This window comes from Sesamum indicum, linkage group LG9, assembly GCF_026168435.1.
Source record: "Sesamum indicum cultivar Baizhima isolate 11 linkage group LG9, ASM2616843v1, whole genome shotgun sequence".
In the NCBI taxonomy this organism is placed as follows: domain Eukaryota; kingdom Viridiplantae; phylum Streptophyta; class Magnoliopsida; order Lamiales; family Pedaliaceae; genus Sesamum; species Sesamum indicum.
In genome coordinates this window covers 8,388,378-8,408,101 of record NC_142665.1, presented here as the reverse complement: position 1 = coordinate 8,408,101, position 19,724 = coordinate 8,388,378, and the positions used below count along the sequence as shown (strand labels likewise).

General features: G+C 39.1%; 1 protein-coding gene across 3 annotated transcripts; it reads left to right on the top strand.

The window, feature by feature from the left end:
* The first annotated feature begins 7,028 nt into the window (after positions 1 to 7,028).
* On the top strand, positions 7,029 to 17,267 carry LOC105171109 (zinc finger CCCH domain-containing protein 44). 3 transcript variants are annotated; one of them, XR_016067585.1, is made up of 12 exons: positions 7,029 to 7,694; positions 7,890 to 7,969; positions 8,359 to 8,546; positions 10,120 to 11,236; positions 11,361 to 11,488; positions 12,201 to 12,260; positions 12,332 to 12,382; positions 12,581 to 12,651; positions 13,714 to 13,868; positions 13,979 to 14,050; positions 14,145 to 16,792; positions 16,911 to 17,267. XR_016067585.1 is itself a non-coding variant. In XM_011092128.3 (11 exons), the coding sequence occupies exons 1-11, from the start codon at positions 7,297 to 7,299 to the stop codon at positions 16,388 to 16,390; spliced, it is 4,566 nt and encodes a 1,521-aa protein (XP_011090430.1). In that variant the 5' UTR covers positions 7,029 to 7,296; the 3' UTR covers positions 16,391 to 17,267. The 3 variants fall into 3 exon arrangements, 2 of the variants coding, with proteins under 2 accessions (XP_011090430.1, XP_011090432.1); XM_011092128.3 differs by having other exon boundaries at positions 14,145 to 17,267; XM_011092130.3 differs by having other exon boundaries at positions 7,030 to 7,694; positions 13,982 to 14,050; positions 14,145 to 17,267.
* Positions 17,268 to 19,724: the final 2,457 nt, after the last annotated feature.

Below are 19,724 nucleotides of genomic sequence, written 5' to 3'. Positions count from 1 at the left end.
TTTGTGTACAGGGAAAAGGCTTAGAGAATGGGATGCTATCAAAAGAAGGAGCATGCTAAGAGGAAAGCTCTGGAGGAACCTAGCCTGAATCCTCTTAGGAAAGAAGGACACAAACCCTTAGTGTCTGGACACCTTGAGGATCCTAATCCCCCTCGGGAGGAGGTCATCCGCATGATTGCAGGAGGACCTACGGGAGGAGACTCCCATAGGGTAAGGAAGACCCAGATATGGGAAGTGGAGAAAGTCATCCTAGATAAAATCCTGGATGTGGAAGCAATCATGGACACACCAATCATCCAATTCAGGCTAGTCGGTAAAGCCGAATTAGCCCTACCTAACAAGACCACCTTGGTGATCACGACCACCTTGGCTAATTACGAAGTGAGGTGAATTTTCATTGACTCCAAAAGCTCGACTAACATTCTATTAGGAGAAAAGTACATCAAATGTAATTGAGAGAGTCTCTTTGGAGCCAGTAGATACAACCCTGTACGACTTCACATGAGAGATGGTCCGTCCATGGGAACGGTGGTGCTTCCCCTCTCCATGGGAATAGAACCCCTCAGAAGAAATTGCCTAATAAAATTTCTGGTGGTGGACATCCCCTCCGCGTACAATGTGATTTTGAGAAGACGTACTCTTAACATCTTGCAAGCAGTAATGTCCACTTTCCAAATGAAGATTAAATTCCTCATGTGAGATGGAATAGGGGAGGTCAAAGTAGACAAGCTACAATCCAAAAAATGTTATGTAGAAATAGTACGAAAGGGACAAAAGCGTGGCGTAGAGGATTTGTCTTTGTAAGAATCTCGTAAAGGTCAGGGAAAAGACTCTGTACGCTCAAAATGGATAGGTTTCGAAAGGGAGGGTCCTGCTAAAGTTCAGCTCCCAGAGGAACTTCTCACTTTAGAGTTGATACTGGGAGACCTTGAAAAAACCACTTGTATTGGTTCTTAAATGCAAGAGCAAATCTAAGAAGACTTAATTCAATGCCTCCAATGAAACACTGCCATATTTGCTTGGGCCCCTTAAGACTTGGAGGGAATAGATCCAAAAATTATAACATGTAACCTCAACATGGATCCCTCCAAAAAGCTGGTAAAAGAAGATGAGGGACTTTGGGCCTGAGAAAGATAAGATCATACAGGCTGAAGTAAACAAGCTCATTGTTGTTGGACACATTAAAGAAATACTATTTCCCAAATGGCTATCTAACCTGGTACTAGTCCCCAAGCAGGAGCCAAATGACAGATGTGCGTAGATTTTTTAGATCTCAAATAAATTTCTTTTTTTATACTTCTTACTACCAGATAGTGTCCATAAATCTCATAATAAGTGCCTAAAGATTCATAGTGAACTTCGATGGGAGTTTCTCTTGAAACAATAACGCATTGATCTAGTCGCTACCAGAGCCACAAAGGACTATCTAAACTGATTTGTTTTTACCGATAAGCTCCAATTGCATCATAGGAATTAGAAAAAAAAACTTGCCCAAAAGACTTCTACCCTCTCCCAAGGGTCGACTAATTGGTAGGTTCCACTTCTGGGTGTTCTTAAGCATGATGGATGTCTCCTAGGGATACTATTAAATTATGTTAGCCCTTGAGGATCATAAAAGGGTCAGTTTTATTACCTTTTTCGGGGACATTTGCCCTTCAGACTTAAAAATGTGGGGTCCACTTACCAACTCTTGATAGATAAGATATTCTGACCCCAGCTAGGAAGAAATGTAATTTGGATGATATGCTAGTGAAAGTAGAAAAGCCAACGATCTTCCCGCGGACTTAGAAGAAACATTTAAAGTCTTGCGAAAGTATAAGTTAAAGTTTAAGCCTGCCAAATGCATATTTGGAGTTAGAGGAGGATGATTCTTGGGATTTATGGTGATGGAAAGGGGCATCGAGGCAACCCCTCAAAATCAAAGTAATTTTGGTTATGAAAGCTCCCACCAATATCCATGAAGTACAACATCTTATAGGAAAGATAACGGCCCTTAGTTAATGCATCTCTAAATCTGGCAAAAAAAAACTTGTCTTTCTTCAAAGTATTGAGGAAGGCTGAAAACTTTGAGGTGGGAACAAACTTCCAGAAGTCGTTAGAAAAACTCAAGAAATACTTGGTAGGTTTCCTGCTACTTGTTCAGTCTTCACCAGGGTATACTTTGTATCTATACATATGACGACTCCTCAGACGATAAGTTTCGTCGTTCTCAAAGAAGAGGAAGGGAAGTAAATGCCTATATATTATGTCAGCGAACTGCACAACGGAACTGATGGATGTTACACCTATCTTTAGAAAATGGATTTTGCCTTGGTAGTGACAACCCCGAAGGCTGCGATCGTATTTCGTCTCCTACTTGGTGGGATTAAGTGATAGAATAGGTGACCAAAAGCCAATTAGATTGGCGGTTTTGAGAATTATTAAGCAATCTTTATTTAAGCAATATTGTCCCGACGAATATGATAAATATTCGTCTTTGACGCATGTGTCTATTGTAGTTAGGCTGCGCATTGGATGGTGGCTATGAAACCAACTTCTGAGGGTTGGTTTGAAATGTTCAAAGTCGAAGACCTCGAGACTGGGCATTGAGAGTTCTATTGAGACTTGCACTGAGTATTGCATTCATTGGCGACAGATGTTGGACATCTATGCAATTTTAGTGGATTAATTGACAAAGATGGTCAACCGACTAAACTGACACGTGGGGATCGTCATATGGAAGCTTTAGAGGCTTGGTCGATATGACTTTTGTCCCCGGCTCTAGTAGTATGGGAGTAGTCCTCAAACTTGAGGAAGCACGACAGTCACGTACATACGATGACTGTATCTTTAATTTGCTCGAGAGGTGATTGTATCACATATATGATGATCATAAGCCTTGTCTAGGTGCAGTCAGAGTATGTAGCGAGGATGGTAAGTTCTAAGAAGAGGATTCGTCCCCTGTCAGTATGTGACAAATGTATCTCCTATGCACTTGGAGATACATTCATGTTTTACTAATCCGTGGCCACAGTCGTTGATCAAATAAGAAAAGGAGGTCCTATATTGAGAAACTTGGTGTAACACGACCTAAAGTATTAAGCATAGATGTCTAGCCCAAGATGAGAACCGACACCTAATTCCATGCCATAGACTAAGGCTGGGAGACGGTAGATGGAAGGGCCGTACCCGTATGGACACGGGAGCCTATATGTTCACACGAAAATTCACCTAGTCTCTAGTTCCATGGACTGTTGCTAGACGGAAATCCATGGTGATGGGCTTTCTTCATTAACCCTTAATCAAGAAATATTAATTATATTAGATTTAATTAATAATAGTGCTGGACACTAGCCCAAGTCTAGCTGAAAGGTGAACCTAAAGAATCACACACAATTCACCGAGAAAGAACAAGGAATTAATTTGAAATTAATTTTATAATATGTAAGTAATTGGATTACTCACACATGGGGATGCATTGGATGGATAACCCAAGTTTTAAATTAAATGGATTGATTTAAATTAGGCTTGACTTTATTTAATTAATGAATTGGATTCCATTAATAAGAGACAATTTAGGCTTGAGTATGTAATTGGATTAAACTCAATTAAATGAGTTTTATTAATTTAGATTTAATTAAAATTCATTGGGTCTTAAATTTATTTTACATAAAATCGCCCCAATGATTGAGGCCCACTAAAAAAATTGATGGAGGGAAAGTTGACCAAAGAATTGAATTTTTAAAAAGTTCTAACTTGGTCATAATTAGACTCTTTTCCATTTGGAATGGATTAAAGAGTTATCTTAAAGATAATAGAATGTATCTAGACACATTCTTGTTTATCTAATTCAAGGTGTATAAATATATATTTTGTATGATTATTAGGGTAATAATTCATTACCCAATACAAAAAAAAAAAAAAGAAAAAAATCCTTCTCCTTCTCCATCATCATTTGGCCGCCCCCTTCATCTTACCTAGGGTGAGTTTTTCGAGCGAAGGAATCAAGGTCTCATTCTTTGGTGTGATGTGAATCATCTTTGGAGGATTCTTACGTTGGAATTTCGGGTGAAAGTTCAACAAAACTAACCGGTTGGAAGCTCGAAATTTAAGAGGTAAATTTTGATTTTAATTTTCGCTTCTACTTTTATTTTCCCAACCATAGCCTCGTATAATTATATTTTATTGTTGCGTAATGTTTCATACTACATCGAATACCCGAAAACTCTAAGGGTGTGCGCCTTGGAGTCGTTTGTTTTTATGCTTCAATTTTAATATTGTACGTTTTTATTTTACCGCTTCCGCTAGTGAGTTCCCAGGTCGTACCACGCAATTTTTGAAGTGGTATCAGAGCTTGGTTCGATGTAGAGGCTATTGGTTTTAAGTGAATAAGCAAGCCAATGTGTTTTAACGGCTTTTGAAGCATGTTTTAATTGCTTATTTTATTGATAATATGTTGGTGAACTGAAGGTGTCCCTCTCGTGGGACTTGAAGGTGTCCCTGTTGGTGGACTACCAGTGTCGGTGTTGAGGGGTGCTAAAATGAGAGATTGAAATAAAAATAAAGATTTCGTGAGTAAAATATGGCAGAAGCACGAGCTGAGAGTTGCAGCAAAATAACAGGACAGTTTCCAGCTTCTTGAAGGTCTGTCTGTTGGGGGGCTGCAGGTATCCGTGTTGAGGGGTGCTGCCTGTATTTATAAAGAAGGAGTCGATCTCCGTAGGAACTTTAGGGCGACCTGCAATTTTGAGAAAGAGGGCGAAAATTTGAGGATAAAGCACGATCTTATCTCTTCTTTGACTTGAGCAGCACTTCTTTGGTTGGAGGATGACTCCCTCTATATGAGGACTCTTCCTCTGCAAGGACTCCTTTTATGTCAATGAGTTCAACTTCTTGAGGGCAAATCCCTTCCCCTAGGGCTGGGCTTGGAAGGCAGGCTTCGTACTAGGCCTTCTTCTTGGGCCGATCTCAATGTATTGGGCTTCCCTCTTGGGTTGAGCCTGGTAATTTTTTAGTGGGCTCATCTTGGATTGGTGAGCCTGGCTTGGACTTTAGATCTCTTCATGGGCCAAATGAGAGGGGGATGCCTTCAACCTCCTTCCTTTGCCAATCTATTTTCTGGGGGCACCCGCCAAGGCCGCCCACCTGTCTGTTTTCTGGGGGACACCCGCCAAGGATCCTCGTCAAATCTTCTTGGGCCTCGTAAGATATTACGGACATCTCGTTTCTTTCTTCCTTTTTGATTACTTAGGCCTCTTTGGGCTAACCTATCTTTATACACAATATATAATGCATGCGATTTTAGCACAAGTTCAACAGACTTGAACTTGAGCGATGGGCCTAGACTGACTGAAAATGAGTTTGAAAGAAAAAGGACCTGCAAAACAAAACGTTAGCACTCCGACGCTCAAGTTAATATTGAATTTGAGGAATGATAATTCGAAATAATGAAACTTTATTAAGAAAATAAAGCATGATGATGAAAAGTAGAAGCAAAATTGTGTTTAACAGTGCAGTATGAGTGCAGCAGAATGATAGCCAGATTTCAGCCTGTTGAAGGTAACACCCCCCCCGGGGAGAGGATCTCTATTTATAGGGAAGTGTCCTCCATCAAGGAACTAATTGTGTTTCCTAATTCTGTAGTAAAAGGATAAAATTGGTAGAGATAAGACATTCGTCTATTTCTTAATCAAGTTCTTTCTTGATTTTTAGACTATTTTTAGTTTGTGTTACCAAAACAACTACACAATGACTCAATTTATAGACGTTCGTAGAGCAAGGTACGGGAGGTAGTTAGGGCGAACCAGGTAGTGTTGGATAGCTGCAGGTGTTAGCTACATAATAGAAAAGAATTTTAGGATTTAAACTTATCTAAATGAAGATATGACCGCTTTATCGAGTCTTGTCCAGTCTGTCGGAGTATATCGGGATTTAGTTACTTGCTGACTAATGAGTTGATTCCAGTTCGATTTCTCAGAGTTAATTGGAGATTTTTTTACTATCCCCCGTTTTCTTATATTTTGGGTTTTGAAGAAAAATATTTGAGAGAGCATCAGTAATTATTTCACATAACGAGGCCCGAGTGATTTAGAGTCTTTTTTATTTAATTTCTCTTTATGTTGTTTGATTAATGAGGTAGATTAACCTATAATATGAACATTGTTGTTATTATAGTTGAAATATGTTTTGATTAAAACCCTCTGATGACTGATATTCAAATTAACAACCAACTTATATAAATTAGGAAAAAATATTATTTTAGTTCGAAGTATGCCTAATTTTAATTTTAGTCCGATAACTATGTCCATTTTTGTTTAGGTCCAGTAATTTATGAAATTGCTTATTTTTAGTCCTCTGAAAGATTTTCGGACAATTTTACCCCTATGAGTGCATATGGACTAAAACTGCATTTCAAAAGTTTAATAGGGGTAAAATTGTCCGAAAATCTGTCAGAGGACTAAAAGTAAACAATTTCATAAGTTACTGAACCTAAACAAAAATAGACATAGTTATCGGACTAAAATTAAATTAGACATATTTAGCGGATTAAAATAATACTTTTTCCTTAAGATATTGAGCCTTTTTAGAGTCTGTGTCTGGTAGAATATCTTCTACAGACTTAGTTCGAGTACCATAAATATGAGTATATAATTTAATTTATATAATAATATCTTATTTTTTGTATTTTAATTGAATTTGTTTGTTAATTTAAAATATCAATAGTGAAGGATAAAATAATGAACCAACTTTTATTAGAAAAAGAAAAAAAATGAAACTAAATAAGCTATGTTGTTAACAATATTTGAGTCTTTCAACTCTTGAAGTTAAGAAGACGAGAAGTAAAGGGAAGAAAAGGGGGGTAATGCACAAAAATATGACCCCACTCAGTCACGTGTTTTCCAATTCTCTCCGGCCCCATTTACATGACCCGCGGCCGCACTTTGAGTCTTTGACTCCCGCTGCTCATCCACATGTAATAACATCAAACACTTGGGGGGTGGGGGGGCAGGGGGCGGGGGTGGGGTACATGCAAATTCCACTCCTTGCGAAAGATAATCATAATAAAAGGTTTATTTTACCATTACAGCTAGAAGAAAGATACTAAATTCACTCTCCCAAACCCAACTCTTCACCCCTTTCAGCCAATCCTACGTGCTCCATCTATCTCACTGTTCCTTTTATTTTATCATTATTATTTTTGGAATTATGTGTCTGAATTTGCTGGAATATGGTGCGTGATCAGTGATTCTAGCGTTTGAGCTGGACCGGATTCGTTACTGGAGGAATTAAGGATTTTAGGGTTTCTTTAGGTTTTTCATGGAAAACATTGAGACGTTGTTGGCTGCAGTAGCTCAGACTCAAGGCTTTGATGATGATGAGCCTGTTGCTTCTACTGCAGCGGAGGTAGGTTTGGAGGATTCCGAGTCTTCACCGGTGGTTCGGGGAGAAACTAGCGGGTTACAACTGACTGGAGAGGTTTCCCGAGATGCTCGTCCGTCTGCAGTGGTGGATACGCCTCCTCCTGCTCAGAATACGGCATTTTCGGCGGTGGGCCATGTGATCGGCGCCGGAGAGAGGCGGAAGAGAGGACGGCCGCCAAAGGGGCAGCTAGCGGCGAAGCCTCCACTACCGAAGCGGAACAAACAGGAGGATGAGGAGGAGGATGTTTGCTTCATTTGCTTCGATGGGGGTTCTCTTGTACTTTGCGATCGCAAGTGAGTTTACTTCTTGTGGGTGGTTTAAATTTTCAAGTTTGACCAGGAATTAGTTTGTTACGAGTTCGTTCTTCCTTCTCTTTAAGGATATTATTACTTCCCTGTCGTCTATGATGGTGTTGAAGGAAGTCTTCTTAGACTGTTATCTTCGTAGTTTCTTTGGTAGTGTATTGAATTTCTTTGGCAAATGCTTAGGGGCTGTCCAAAGGCTTACCATCCAGCGTGTATTAAGCGGGACGAAGCATATTTCAAATCAAAAGCAAAGTGGACTTGCGGTAAGTTTCCTTTCCATTGGTAAGATATCAAAATTTGTATTTCCCTTTCTTGGTTTAATTTAAGTCTCTTCCTGTTTGTTTTCTTGGCTTACGGTGTGGAATTTAGTCTAAAGTATTTGGAGCTATTTCATGATTTGCGAACTATTCTTGGGGAACAAATCCAGTAGAGATGTTTTAGATGTTCATTAATATGTCGCATGAAGAAGGCTTTATTGTTAATGTCTTGCCAAATATGCATTTATTGCAGTGATTACCTGTTTTATTTGATTGCTTTGCCAACATGGCATTCTCTTCCCTTCCCCCCCACCACCACCTTGATGCTGAGCTGTTACCTGATGCAGTGCTGCTATGATGCCTATTTAAGTACTTCTTGTTGCTATTGCTTTCAGGTTGGCACATATGTAGTGTATGTCGGAAAGCTTCTCATTATATGTGCTACACTTGCACCTACTCATTGTGCAAGGGATGCAGAAAAGATGCGGATTACTTATGTGTTAGAGGAAGCAAAGGTTTTTGCTCGGTGTGCATGAAAACTATCATGCTGATTGAAAATAAAGACCAAGCAAACAACGAGTCGGTATGCAAAAATTTGATTCTTGACATGTTACTGAATTGAAATAATTGCTTTCCAAAACTCTCTGGCTGTGGTCGTGTTTAAATTGCTGTTAAGATAACATTTAACCATTCATTTATAGTGCTTATAAAGACTTTTCTTTAATCCTTTATTAGGAAGGTGAGGAACTGGTTTTTGTTCATCTCCTGATGTTTCTTGAACTCAACTCTTGTATGAATTTTAATGTTCCAGCTGGAGATCTGGTCAATCAGGAAATTAGCATTTATGAGGACTTCCATTGTTTCTTCTTTTCTGTGTTTCTGCATTTGCATGTTAATCGTTCCAAAGCTATGAGTAGCTTTTAAGAAGTTATATTTGTTCAAAGTCCGGATATTGAATTTACTTTCGTATTTAGGATCAAATGGCGGTTAACCACCGAGGGTGATTAAGTTTAAAGTTGTAGTTTGTTTTCTGAATCAATTATTGAATTTGAAGAAATCATCTCCAACTATATTTCTAGTTGATGTGGGCATCTAATTGGTCATTAAATGCATTCATCCTAGATAAACAAACAACTTGCCAATTATTCCTTACAGTTTCTGTGGTGAGAGAAAAAGCACATGTGGAGGAATCTTTGCTTTAAACCAATAACATTTATCCATCTGTTCTTAACTTGTCTGCAGTTTGACACATATTTCTTGACATGCACATTAAGAGGCTTTATTGAGTAAGTTATGTAGTTTTTTTAACTGAGCTATCATGTTGGAAGTTTTATAAAATTAAAAATGGAAGCATCTGATCACCATTGGTTTACATACTTGTTATTTTGATGATTGACATAATTTGAGAGCTTATCAGGGATGAATTTTGCTTGTGGGAAATTCTTGCCCTGTGTTAATGAAAATCTGGTCTTGTAGTTAAAGCATGCTATTTATACGGAAAAGAAATCAAGGAAGAGTATATTTCTCAGTTGAATGTGGTTCAAATTGAGTTTGTGACTTGAAATCATTTTCGGAGGATTTGCATTAAATGCCTTTTATTTTTCTAAGTTCTTCTCATGGAAATTATATTGGGACCCACTCTGTTAGTAAACATCTAACATGTAAAGGAGAAAGGAGTATCCATCTTTCACTGCCCAATTCTTTTTTGGGCATGTCTTATCAAATATTTGTTGTCTAAGTCTGTCTTGTTTCTTCCTAGCCTTCGTATCATCTGGCTTCATCCAAAGATCAGAGAGAAGCTTCTCAGGGAGTAGTGAAATTATCTTGACATTGGCATGCAGGAGGCTAGCCATACTTTATGCTGCTGTGCTAATTTGCATTTCTCCATATTTGGAGCATATTGTATTTTCTGCAAACTATGTGAACAGAGAACAAGAAAACAGACATATATCATGAAGGTTCTGACCTTTAGGACCAGGTCTCTTTTTAAAATGAATAAAATCTAACTCTTTGAGCAGGAAGTCGTTTAGTAACGCTTCCTTGTTGTAATCAGAATGTGGATGGAAATTGTACTCTGGCATGAAATATCACTTTGTTGCCTTCGAATATGTAAAAAATTTTGAACTTATGCCATAAGTCTGGGATTGTTTATGCAGGTTCAAGTTGATTTCGATGACAAAACTAGCTGGGAGTATCTCTTCAAGGTGTATTGGGTGCACTTGAAAGAGAAGTTATCGTTGACACTGAGTGAGCTCACTCATGCTAAAAAATCATCAAAAGATGTAGCTGCAGTAGCTTGCAAGCCCCAGTTAAGTGACGTCCTTCATACTGCAGTTGATGGAAAGGTTTCTATTTCATACAGGAATACCGGACATTTGGAGTTGAATAAGCCACATGTAGAGATTAATTTGCTGCAGAGTGATCGGTTAGCGACAGCAGTGTCGAGCATTGATAACCATGGGGCAAAACTAAATAGGGACAAGGTGGAAAATGGGCAAAGTCATAGCATAGACACAGTAAAACAGAACATTGATGAAGTCGCTGATGAGCCAAGTATTAACAAAGCTACTTACAAGCCAAGCATTGAGAAAAATGAAGCCTATCCCACCATTGTCAAAGATAGTGACAAGCCATGCATCTGCACAATAACAAGTAGCAAAGAGCCAGACAAGCCCTCAATTGACTGTACTACTGAATGGGCATCTAAAGACGTCTTGGAGTTTGTTGCACACATGAAGAATGGTGATACATCAGCTATATCTCAATTTGATGTCCAGACACTTTTGTTTGAATACATAAAGAGACACAACCTTCAGGATCCTCGTAAGAAGAGTCAAATCATATGCGATCCAAGGCTCGAAAATTTATTTGGAAAGCCAAGTGTAGGTCATACTGAAATGTTAAAGCTTCTCAATTATCACTTTGTCATAAAGGAGGATTCTCAGAAGAATTCTTTAATTTCAGCTCGATTTGTTGGTTCTATTGCAAGTGACATGGAGGTTGATGGAAATATTTTTGATTCATCTACGCCAAGTAACAGTAGAAAGCCAAAAACGCGTATAAGGAGCGAAGAGAGAGCACCCCAGAATGATTTAGATGAATATGCTGCAATTGATGTCCATAACATTAATTTGATCTATTTGCGACGTAACCTGATGGAGCATCTTATTGAGGATAAGGACTTCAATGATAAGGTTATTGGGTCGATTGTGAGAATTAGAATATCAAGTGATGATCAGAAGCCAGATGTTTACCGGCTTGTTCAAGTTTTAGGTATAGTGCATGCATTTGTCAAATGTCATGCTTTAGCTTCTTCCTTTGGTTCCTTACTTCTATTGTGCAGATTAAATAGTTCCTTAATATCATTAATTCATTCATCTCTTTATCTGTTATTTAGGGATTAGTAAGGTGGCTGAGCCCTATATCATTAGCAACCGGACAGCAGATGTCATGCTTGAAGTTTTAAATTTAGACAACAAAGAGGTTGTATCAATGGATGCCATTTCAAATCAAGAGTTTACCAAGGTAACTAGAGACAAGAATTAATCAGTTTCTCAACTTATATCTATTGCTTTTGGTTGAATTTAGTAGAAAGTAACTTTACTTTCATGTATTATTTACTGTGTAAGCAAAACTAGTATGTAATTCTAAGTAGTAGTTTTAGTAGTACACTATCTTGCTTGTCCCTTTCTGAACTCTGAAAGAAATCCTTATTGCCTTTACCCTTTGATTATTATTGTAATGCATGTGTGATATTCTGTGCTGTTCACGCAACCACAGGATGTATTTATTAAATCTTTGGTATTGCACAACAATTTCTTTTTGTTTTGCGAGCACAACTTGTGACTTATACCAATATTTGCTTACAGTTGAGTTTAAGACTCAGATAAATATCATACAAGAGGAGTAACGTAATTCTTTTGCTGCATAAGGTAATTGCATTATCAAGATCATGTGTTCAAAATCTAAGTCAAGTCATTTTTGTATGATTTGCTCAATTATATATAGGTATTATGTAAGAATATATGACAGGTGAAATTGAGTTTGCCATCATAATATTATGATATAAAATGCCTATATGGAGTCTTTTATCGTATCAATCATGAGGATACATGTACTAGCAAAACAAATCCACTATGCAATGCTAACTAAGCTTGATTGCGCAATTGATGGCACTTCTTTATCTATTTCTTTGAATACTCCTTGTGGTCATCTAATATTTTATTTTGAAATTCAGGATGAATGCCGGCAGTTACGTCAAAGCATTAGATGCGGACTTTTGAAACAGTTCACTGTAGTAAGTCCTTTTTGTGCATTGTTTTTGAGAACTAAGATATCGTTGTATGACTTGTTTGTGCTTGGTTGCAGGGCGAGGTACAAAAGAAAGCTATGGCACTCCAACCAGTCAGGATCAAGGATGTAAGTTGGTTCCTTTTATGCCTGAATTAAATTTAGTATTAGGCACCGTCAGAATTTCTTTAAAGATGCCAGTTCTGCAGGCCCCTAAAGAAGCAAGAGGAAAAGATAATGAATGACCTCCATTATTTGTCAACTTTCTCATGTTTCTTAGATGTGATTTTATAGTTCTGAGTCTGATGTCTATTATTCTAAATATAGTTGCTGGAGGCAGAGATATTGCGGCTAAATCATCTCCGGGATCAAGCTAGCGAGAAGGGGCGTAAGAAAGAATATCCTTTATTTTCTAACTACCACATTTATTGAATCACATGGAAATATTTGATGGCCCCAGTTTACAAAAGAAAATATGGTGCCTTTACCTGGATGAGCTAAAAGTCAATTTCTTGCACATAAACATTCATTCATTAGATTCAAATTTGACCTACACAATAGTCTCAGTTATGTCAAAATGTACACCACATAGAACATTTTCTCTGTGACTTCTAGACTTTCTGACATGATTACCTATTCATCAATTTAAGAGAAGATTGGAATTGACATTTTGGTCTGTGAAGTCGGATCGAACAAGGAGATGCAATGGAAGTTCTATCCAATTTCATGTTCATCTGTATGATGTGTCATGAGCCAAGTACAGTTTTGGAGCCCTCTTAAATCATTACATGACATTCGATCTTCATATCTTGCATTTTTCAACATGTGATGTTTGTCGACAGTTTTTATGACAATTGGTCAAAATCTGGGTTTACATATTGAGTTTTAAATAGTTATTTATTTTTAGTTAATATTTTTTTCTCTTTCTCCAACTCCAAATATTCGCTTTCAAAATATATATTTTTTTATTATAATTATTTTCATATTATCATTTTTTCTACGGAAAAAAAAAAGTCATAAATGATCTTTAATTATTTTAAATTTACTATGCACATGCATCTAGTATGTATTAATGATGAGTAAATCATATGCCATAACAAAGTATTAAAATGAATTAATAGGAATTCATGGGAAATGGTCTGATGGTGATTCTTCATATTTCTGGGGTCTATTTCTTGAAGGGATGTCTTTTGTACTGTGCTTAAGATGATGCGCCATAACTAACTTTGATTATTTTGAAAGTCTCTGTATTTTTCCATCTGGCACTTTGTCCAGAACTTCCAAGTTTATCTGCTGCAATTCAAAGTGTAGGAGATCTAGTGGTGGATATTGTCCTGCTTTGTGCTCCATAAGGAGTTGCTAAACAAGAAATAGTTAGGTGCTTCTTTATTTCTCTCCAACTCACATGGTATGACAATAGACTTTGCACATGTTTCTTGGAGGTCCTTGACGCTTGTCATGCTTAGAGAATATATAGACAAACTACGGCTGCTAAAATCACCTGAGGAGCACCAGCGCAGACTTTCTGAAGTACCAGAGATACATGCTGATCCAAAAATGAGTCCAGATTATGAATCAGAAGAAGATGCCAGAAGTGGTGAGGACAGTACAAAAGGTACCTTTATCATGGGGCTTTGAAGTCCTGGAATTGTCTTTCTATGAGTTGTTTCATTTGTTAATACCTTTATTAGTTAGGCTTTTAGTGATTGTGCACTTACTGTACAGCAGAATATGTGAGGCCAAGCTACTCAGAGTTTCACAGAAATGGAAGGAAGCCTATTTCTCCTCATAAAAAAGGTGACATTCAAGAAAACAAGCAGAGTAGATAGGTCAGTGGAGATTGATTTCATGGCAATTTTATCACCAATATTTGTATTATTATTTTCCTCAGGTAAAGAAGAGCAATCCATCCAAATGCACAGTAGACTGATAGAGAAAACAAATGCCAGTGGATCAACTAGTTCAGACAAACACATGGATGAAGTCAACAGCAGTAACTTAGCAATTGGTGGAAGGAAAGATCAAGCCATGCAAAGGTCTGGATTAGACACAAACACTGCAACTGTCTGCGTGGGAAACTCACCACCTTTGAATAATATTGAAACTGAGAATTTGTGGCACTACCGTGATTCTAATGGTAAGATTCAAGGACCATTTTCCATGATGCAGCTGCGGAAATGGAGCATGACTGCACTATTTCCACCTGATATGAGGATATGGACAAACCATGAGCAATATGACTCATTACTTCTCACTGATGCTCTGAATGGGCTATTCCATAGAACATCAGAGCTGTCACATAAACCTTCTTCAGGGTCACAGGAACATGGGGCTAGTGCGGGTCCTAGCAGGACTGATAGAGATAGTAAACAAACAGAGGCAGCCTGGTCTAATAATGCAAGGATTTTGTCTGACAATAATACTGGGTGTATGAGGGCAGATGAGTCTGGCTCCTCATGGCCACGCTGCTGGGATTTGCTCAAGGATAATAATTCTAGTGCTGACAATGTCCAAGTACGTAATCTGCTTCCTTCATCAAGCTCAGATACGTATTTGGCTCTGCCTGATCGAGGCCAGGAGAGTGATGAGGTCAAACATGCTTCACAAGATGGAGTAAAGAGTTCAAGTGGGCTGGCTACAAGCCGGATGACCAGTGAACATGAACTTCAAAATCAATCTAATAATGAGGACCCAGTAGGCCTATCTTCTGAAGACAAACTGAGATTGTTAAATATTAATTTGAGTTCAGATGATATGGAATCTGGGCCTGTTCCTGCACCTGTATCAAAGTCATTTGATTCAAGTAACATAGCTGTGAAAGTAGATGTTTTGGATCTTTCTATTCCTACCCCAAGGACTGCAGAAAATCAGCAGTCTGTCTCTTTGAATGTTCAAAACTCTGGTTTTCTGGAGCTGCTGAGTCCTACTCCAAGAACTAACAACGAAGATCAGGGAGGTCAGGCAACCGAGACCAGGCAATCTGGGGTAACAAATTTTGCTATGCAAAATTCGGGACCAACCTGGAGTACTGCTCCTAGTCTACTGGTGGGTGGCATGCAAATTCCTGAAGTAGCTGATGAATGGTGTGGATATTCCGTTACACCTGCAAAACCATCTGTCAAGGAATGGGATTCTGGTCCTGTTTCTGCATCTTCATCCAAGCCTCCTGAAGTTTCAACTGAGAACGTTGCTACCTCAATTTCAGATAGTCACAACCTTACTCATGCTTCTCCATCCCATCCTGCATCAAATATGCCAAATTGGCTGGCAATTTTTGATGAGCCAATTGAGTTTGATGCTTTGGGTGAGGAATCTGTATCAGATTTGTTGGCCGAAGTTGATGCAATGGAATCGCGAGGGGCCTTGCCTTCACCTACTTCGGCCATGAAGTTTGCTAGGGAGTTGATGGAGGATTGTAAAGATGATTGCTTTAGTACAGTTGAGGATTTCAGTGCTACCCATGATCTTCGAAGAAGTGATGCCTTGAGCTCCACTGGAGAGATACAATTGACTTCCCAGTCCTCAGTGCCATGTAAACCCATTGAGCCATCTCCAATTGATGCTTTTGATTTTTTTAGGAGGTCAAGTGTACATTCATCTGCAAGTAGTGAGGGAGAAACTAATGCACCTGCTTATTCGGGGGATGCTGGTTCAGAATTTCATCCTGCTGCACCAAACACAAGTCAAGAAATGGTTGGGACAACAATGGCTCCCGCCATTGGCTCAGATATTATGGACCCTGGCTGGGGAAATGTGCATGGTAACATTAATCTTGTGACAGTTCAGGGTAATGTTAATCTTGTCTTGGGAGGACCTGCTCAGGGAATTGCAAACCTCAGTTGGGGCTCAAACCCTGGGACCGCCTGGGTAAACCCAAACATAAATTGCGGCGCGATAAATGGGAGTCTACCATGGGATGGCCAACGCAAATACGCAGGTGAAAGGTTTACTAGTCCTAGAGAGCGGGGTTATCAAGGTAGTGACTCAGGATTTGGGAGGGGCAGGCCCCCATGGAGTCGCCAACCATATGGTGGTGGAGGATATTCCAGGTCTCTCCCGAAAGGGCAACGAGTATGTAAATTCTTTGAAAGTGGTCATTGCAAAAAGGGAGCGCACTGCGACTACCTACATCCATAACGGCTTAGTCACCCAGCAATTCATTGGAGATAAATTTTTGTATAATTAAATGTTACAGTAATCTTTGTAGGTGTAGATTTGCAGTATGCTACCACTTTTAACCTAAAGATCATCAGCTGCATAGTGAGTAATTCAAATATAAGACTGGTAGCTAATTTAGGTCCATTACAAAAACAAACATGTTAAATTTTGTCTATTTCCTCTGCCACTGTACTTTTTTCTGCAAAGGCAATGAAGTTCTTCCACTGTCTCTCAACTGAGGTCAGCAGATTTGCGCTTGATGAGGTTTCTTGTGAATGTATAAAGCTCTTGTGGTGGAAGATCTCTGCTTTCCTCTAATTCTCTTTCCAAATGCTGAAACAAGAATGCGAAGGGCTCAGGGTAATCAAAGGTCTACCATCGGTGAGACTCTCTGAAACCATTGTTATTAGGTTGGTCTAGAGTTGCCAACTGCATTTCTGTAGCCTGATTATTGATTACCTGTTTGTACCTTCTGAGTTTCATATAACTTGCCGAACAGAGAATCTGAAGGCCTAAGGCTTGTTCAGCATGAGATAATAGTACAAGGGAAGACATAGTGGAACAAATACTAACCGTTCCACAGATATTGAAGACATCAGGACTCTGGATTAGTGGTTTCGTGCCGTATAGAGTAGTGTGTTTTCAGGTCTACACTTGTTTTGCCATTAAGTATGTAAACTAGGTGTATGAAAGTAGTGATCTCAGCACACTTGATGTGTGCGTGTGTATGTTATAATTCTTTTTAGAGATAATTACACTTACATCCTCTAACCTATAGTCAGCTTACACAAGTCATTCTTACCTTTTGGATAATTCCATATATACTCTTAAGGATTGGATCACCTTGCAAATATCATTGCCTGTGACATGCCAATAGAGGCTTCCTGGGAAGCCAACGAGATTGGGGGATTTTTCATCATTTGCACAAACCATCTATAATTAGTTAGAAAATTATATATATACTATCTCAAAAATGTCAGCATCATTACTAAAATGTTTTTTGTTGTCTTGTTAGGGGTGATTTTTGTAACTATGCAAAATACAAGAGTGATTTGTGTAAATAGATCATTGATTAGGGGTGTGAATGTAATTATTCATATTTTTAATACAATATTAGATTATTTTATTTTATTTTGAGAAAGCAATGTAATTTTGTTCGATTGTTTCATGTATTTTTCTTGTGTTATGATGAGTCATAAATTTTACCTTATTTTTAAAGTTAGACAATAACGAAAATGAAATTTAGAAAAGAAAAAAAGAAGGTACACGAAATTGAAGAGGAAAGAGAATTATCATGGAAAAAAACATATGGAATAGAGTGGTTAAAGATGACGTTTCATCTTGGAAGAGTGAAAAATAGGAGGTTTGGAAGAGTGGATAACATGAACACAAGCAATAATACTTTTATTGATTATTGGAGAAGACTGCAAGTCTACAAGCATGGTGGACATGCAGTTTCTCACTTTCACATCATCCAAGACTACTTCAAGTCATTTGATGGGTATGACCAACATGAAATGCCATGAGAAGTTCAAAAGGTGCATAAACAAAGTACATAAAAATCAGTGAAGAAAGGGTTTTCTAAGAGCTGCCCATATGATACAGCTGTGGCTACAATGGTTTTCTAAGAGCTGCCCATATGTCGTTTATGAGAATTCATGTCCGGTTGGTTGCTTGTAGAAGTTCTTGTAACATGTAGACTAGGGATGTTTCTTATATAAGCTCTCCAACTTGGAGAAGTTGCAAATTGGAACCTCTATCAACATAAAATTTCTACAAGCCAGCTTAGGTAATTGTATTTTTTGTTTTTTGTTGCTAGATTAGGTAGTTGCAATTATGAATATTGAATTGACCAGAATTTAGCTTCTTCCTTGATGGGTTTTGCCAATTAATGGAAATGAAACATGAATTCAAATTCTTGGCTGGTAAAAGAAAAGAAAAAAAAGCAGTTATGGGGAAGGGAATAGGGGCGACTTTCGAGGGACGGTACATAAATAGTGTAGTCTCATGGAATTCGAAACTCTTCCACCAATAGTTTGAGGCAGGAAGGGCCCCAATCAGCCGCAAACTGCTTGCCCTCCCTCTCCTCCTTCCCAGAAGAAGAGCTTCCTCCTCGTTCCCCTTTACCCCCTCTTTCTTAGCAGAGGACTTATCTAAAAGGCGATGGGCCGCTACCGCATCCTACCTCAAGCTCCATCTCTAACCACTTGTATAGTCAGACGGACTAGGGCCTGCCCTTCTTGAGTTGGCCTCAGACGGATCCCCGCCTGGTGGCACTTCCCTCATGAATCTAACAGACTCATCCAAGGATGCCATGGATGTTCAAGAAAAGTAAAGAAGAAAAAATATGACTGAACGAGAAGACGAAGGAAGGAGGAAGAAGTAATAAAAAAAACTTACAAACTTGTGGAGAAGAAGCTCTCTCTCTTCAAGATGTAGGATATAGCAGGAAGGAGAAAGGGTTGGGCTTTAAAGCTGGAATAAAGAAGAAGTTGGGAGGTTAAGCCCACACCCAACCTAATATCCACTCTCGTCGGGCGATTACCAAATAACGTGAGCGCGTGGGTGGGGGATGGGGATTATAGAAAAGCCCCCTAAACAACAATAATGATGGCTAGGCTTAGCCTTAGCCTTCACATCAAGTCTGGCGGGCAAGGGCCCAAGAAGCAAACTATGTTAAGAAGAAAGGAACTAGGGGACACCCTATAGGAGAAATCCCTACTAGGACGATAAGGAGGAGCTCCCCTGAGCATGAAGACCTTCTACTCTAAGAGGAGTCGACAGGCGTCCTCCTCCGTAGAGTGGGGGAGACTGAATAATGTGTGTACCTGGATGGCCCGAGCCAAAATGACATAAGCGCTTAGGACAGCCCAGCCCCCGACCTAAAACATGCAAGCCCAGATAGCCCAGATAACCAAGAAGCCTAAGAAGAATGATGGAGGCCTAGGACATACCCTGCCTCGATCTACGGTTATAGCTTAACAAGACATCCAAACCAAAAGGTCCACACATGTGGCAACCCACTCTTTCATGTGGCACCCAATTGATCCATGTGTCAGCAGTTACCTCGAACCACACCAGTCCTAGGAGGCCAGCGTAAGCAAGGAGGGACTCCTTGGCGACTGGGATTCCTTGCAGGTGAGGGGTCTCCTAAGCTGAAAAGGTTCTTCTTCTTCTAGTTCAAAACGGTCGTCGATATGGAGGAGGTAATTGAGGGAGGGCCATAGTTGTTCCAGGGGCAGCGGATCATTCTCCAAAAATGGGAGTCGGGGATGGCGATGAGAAAGCTTAAGCATACATAGATTCTCGTATG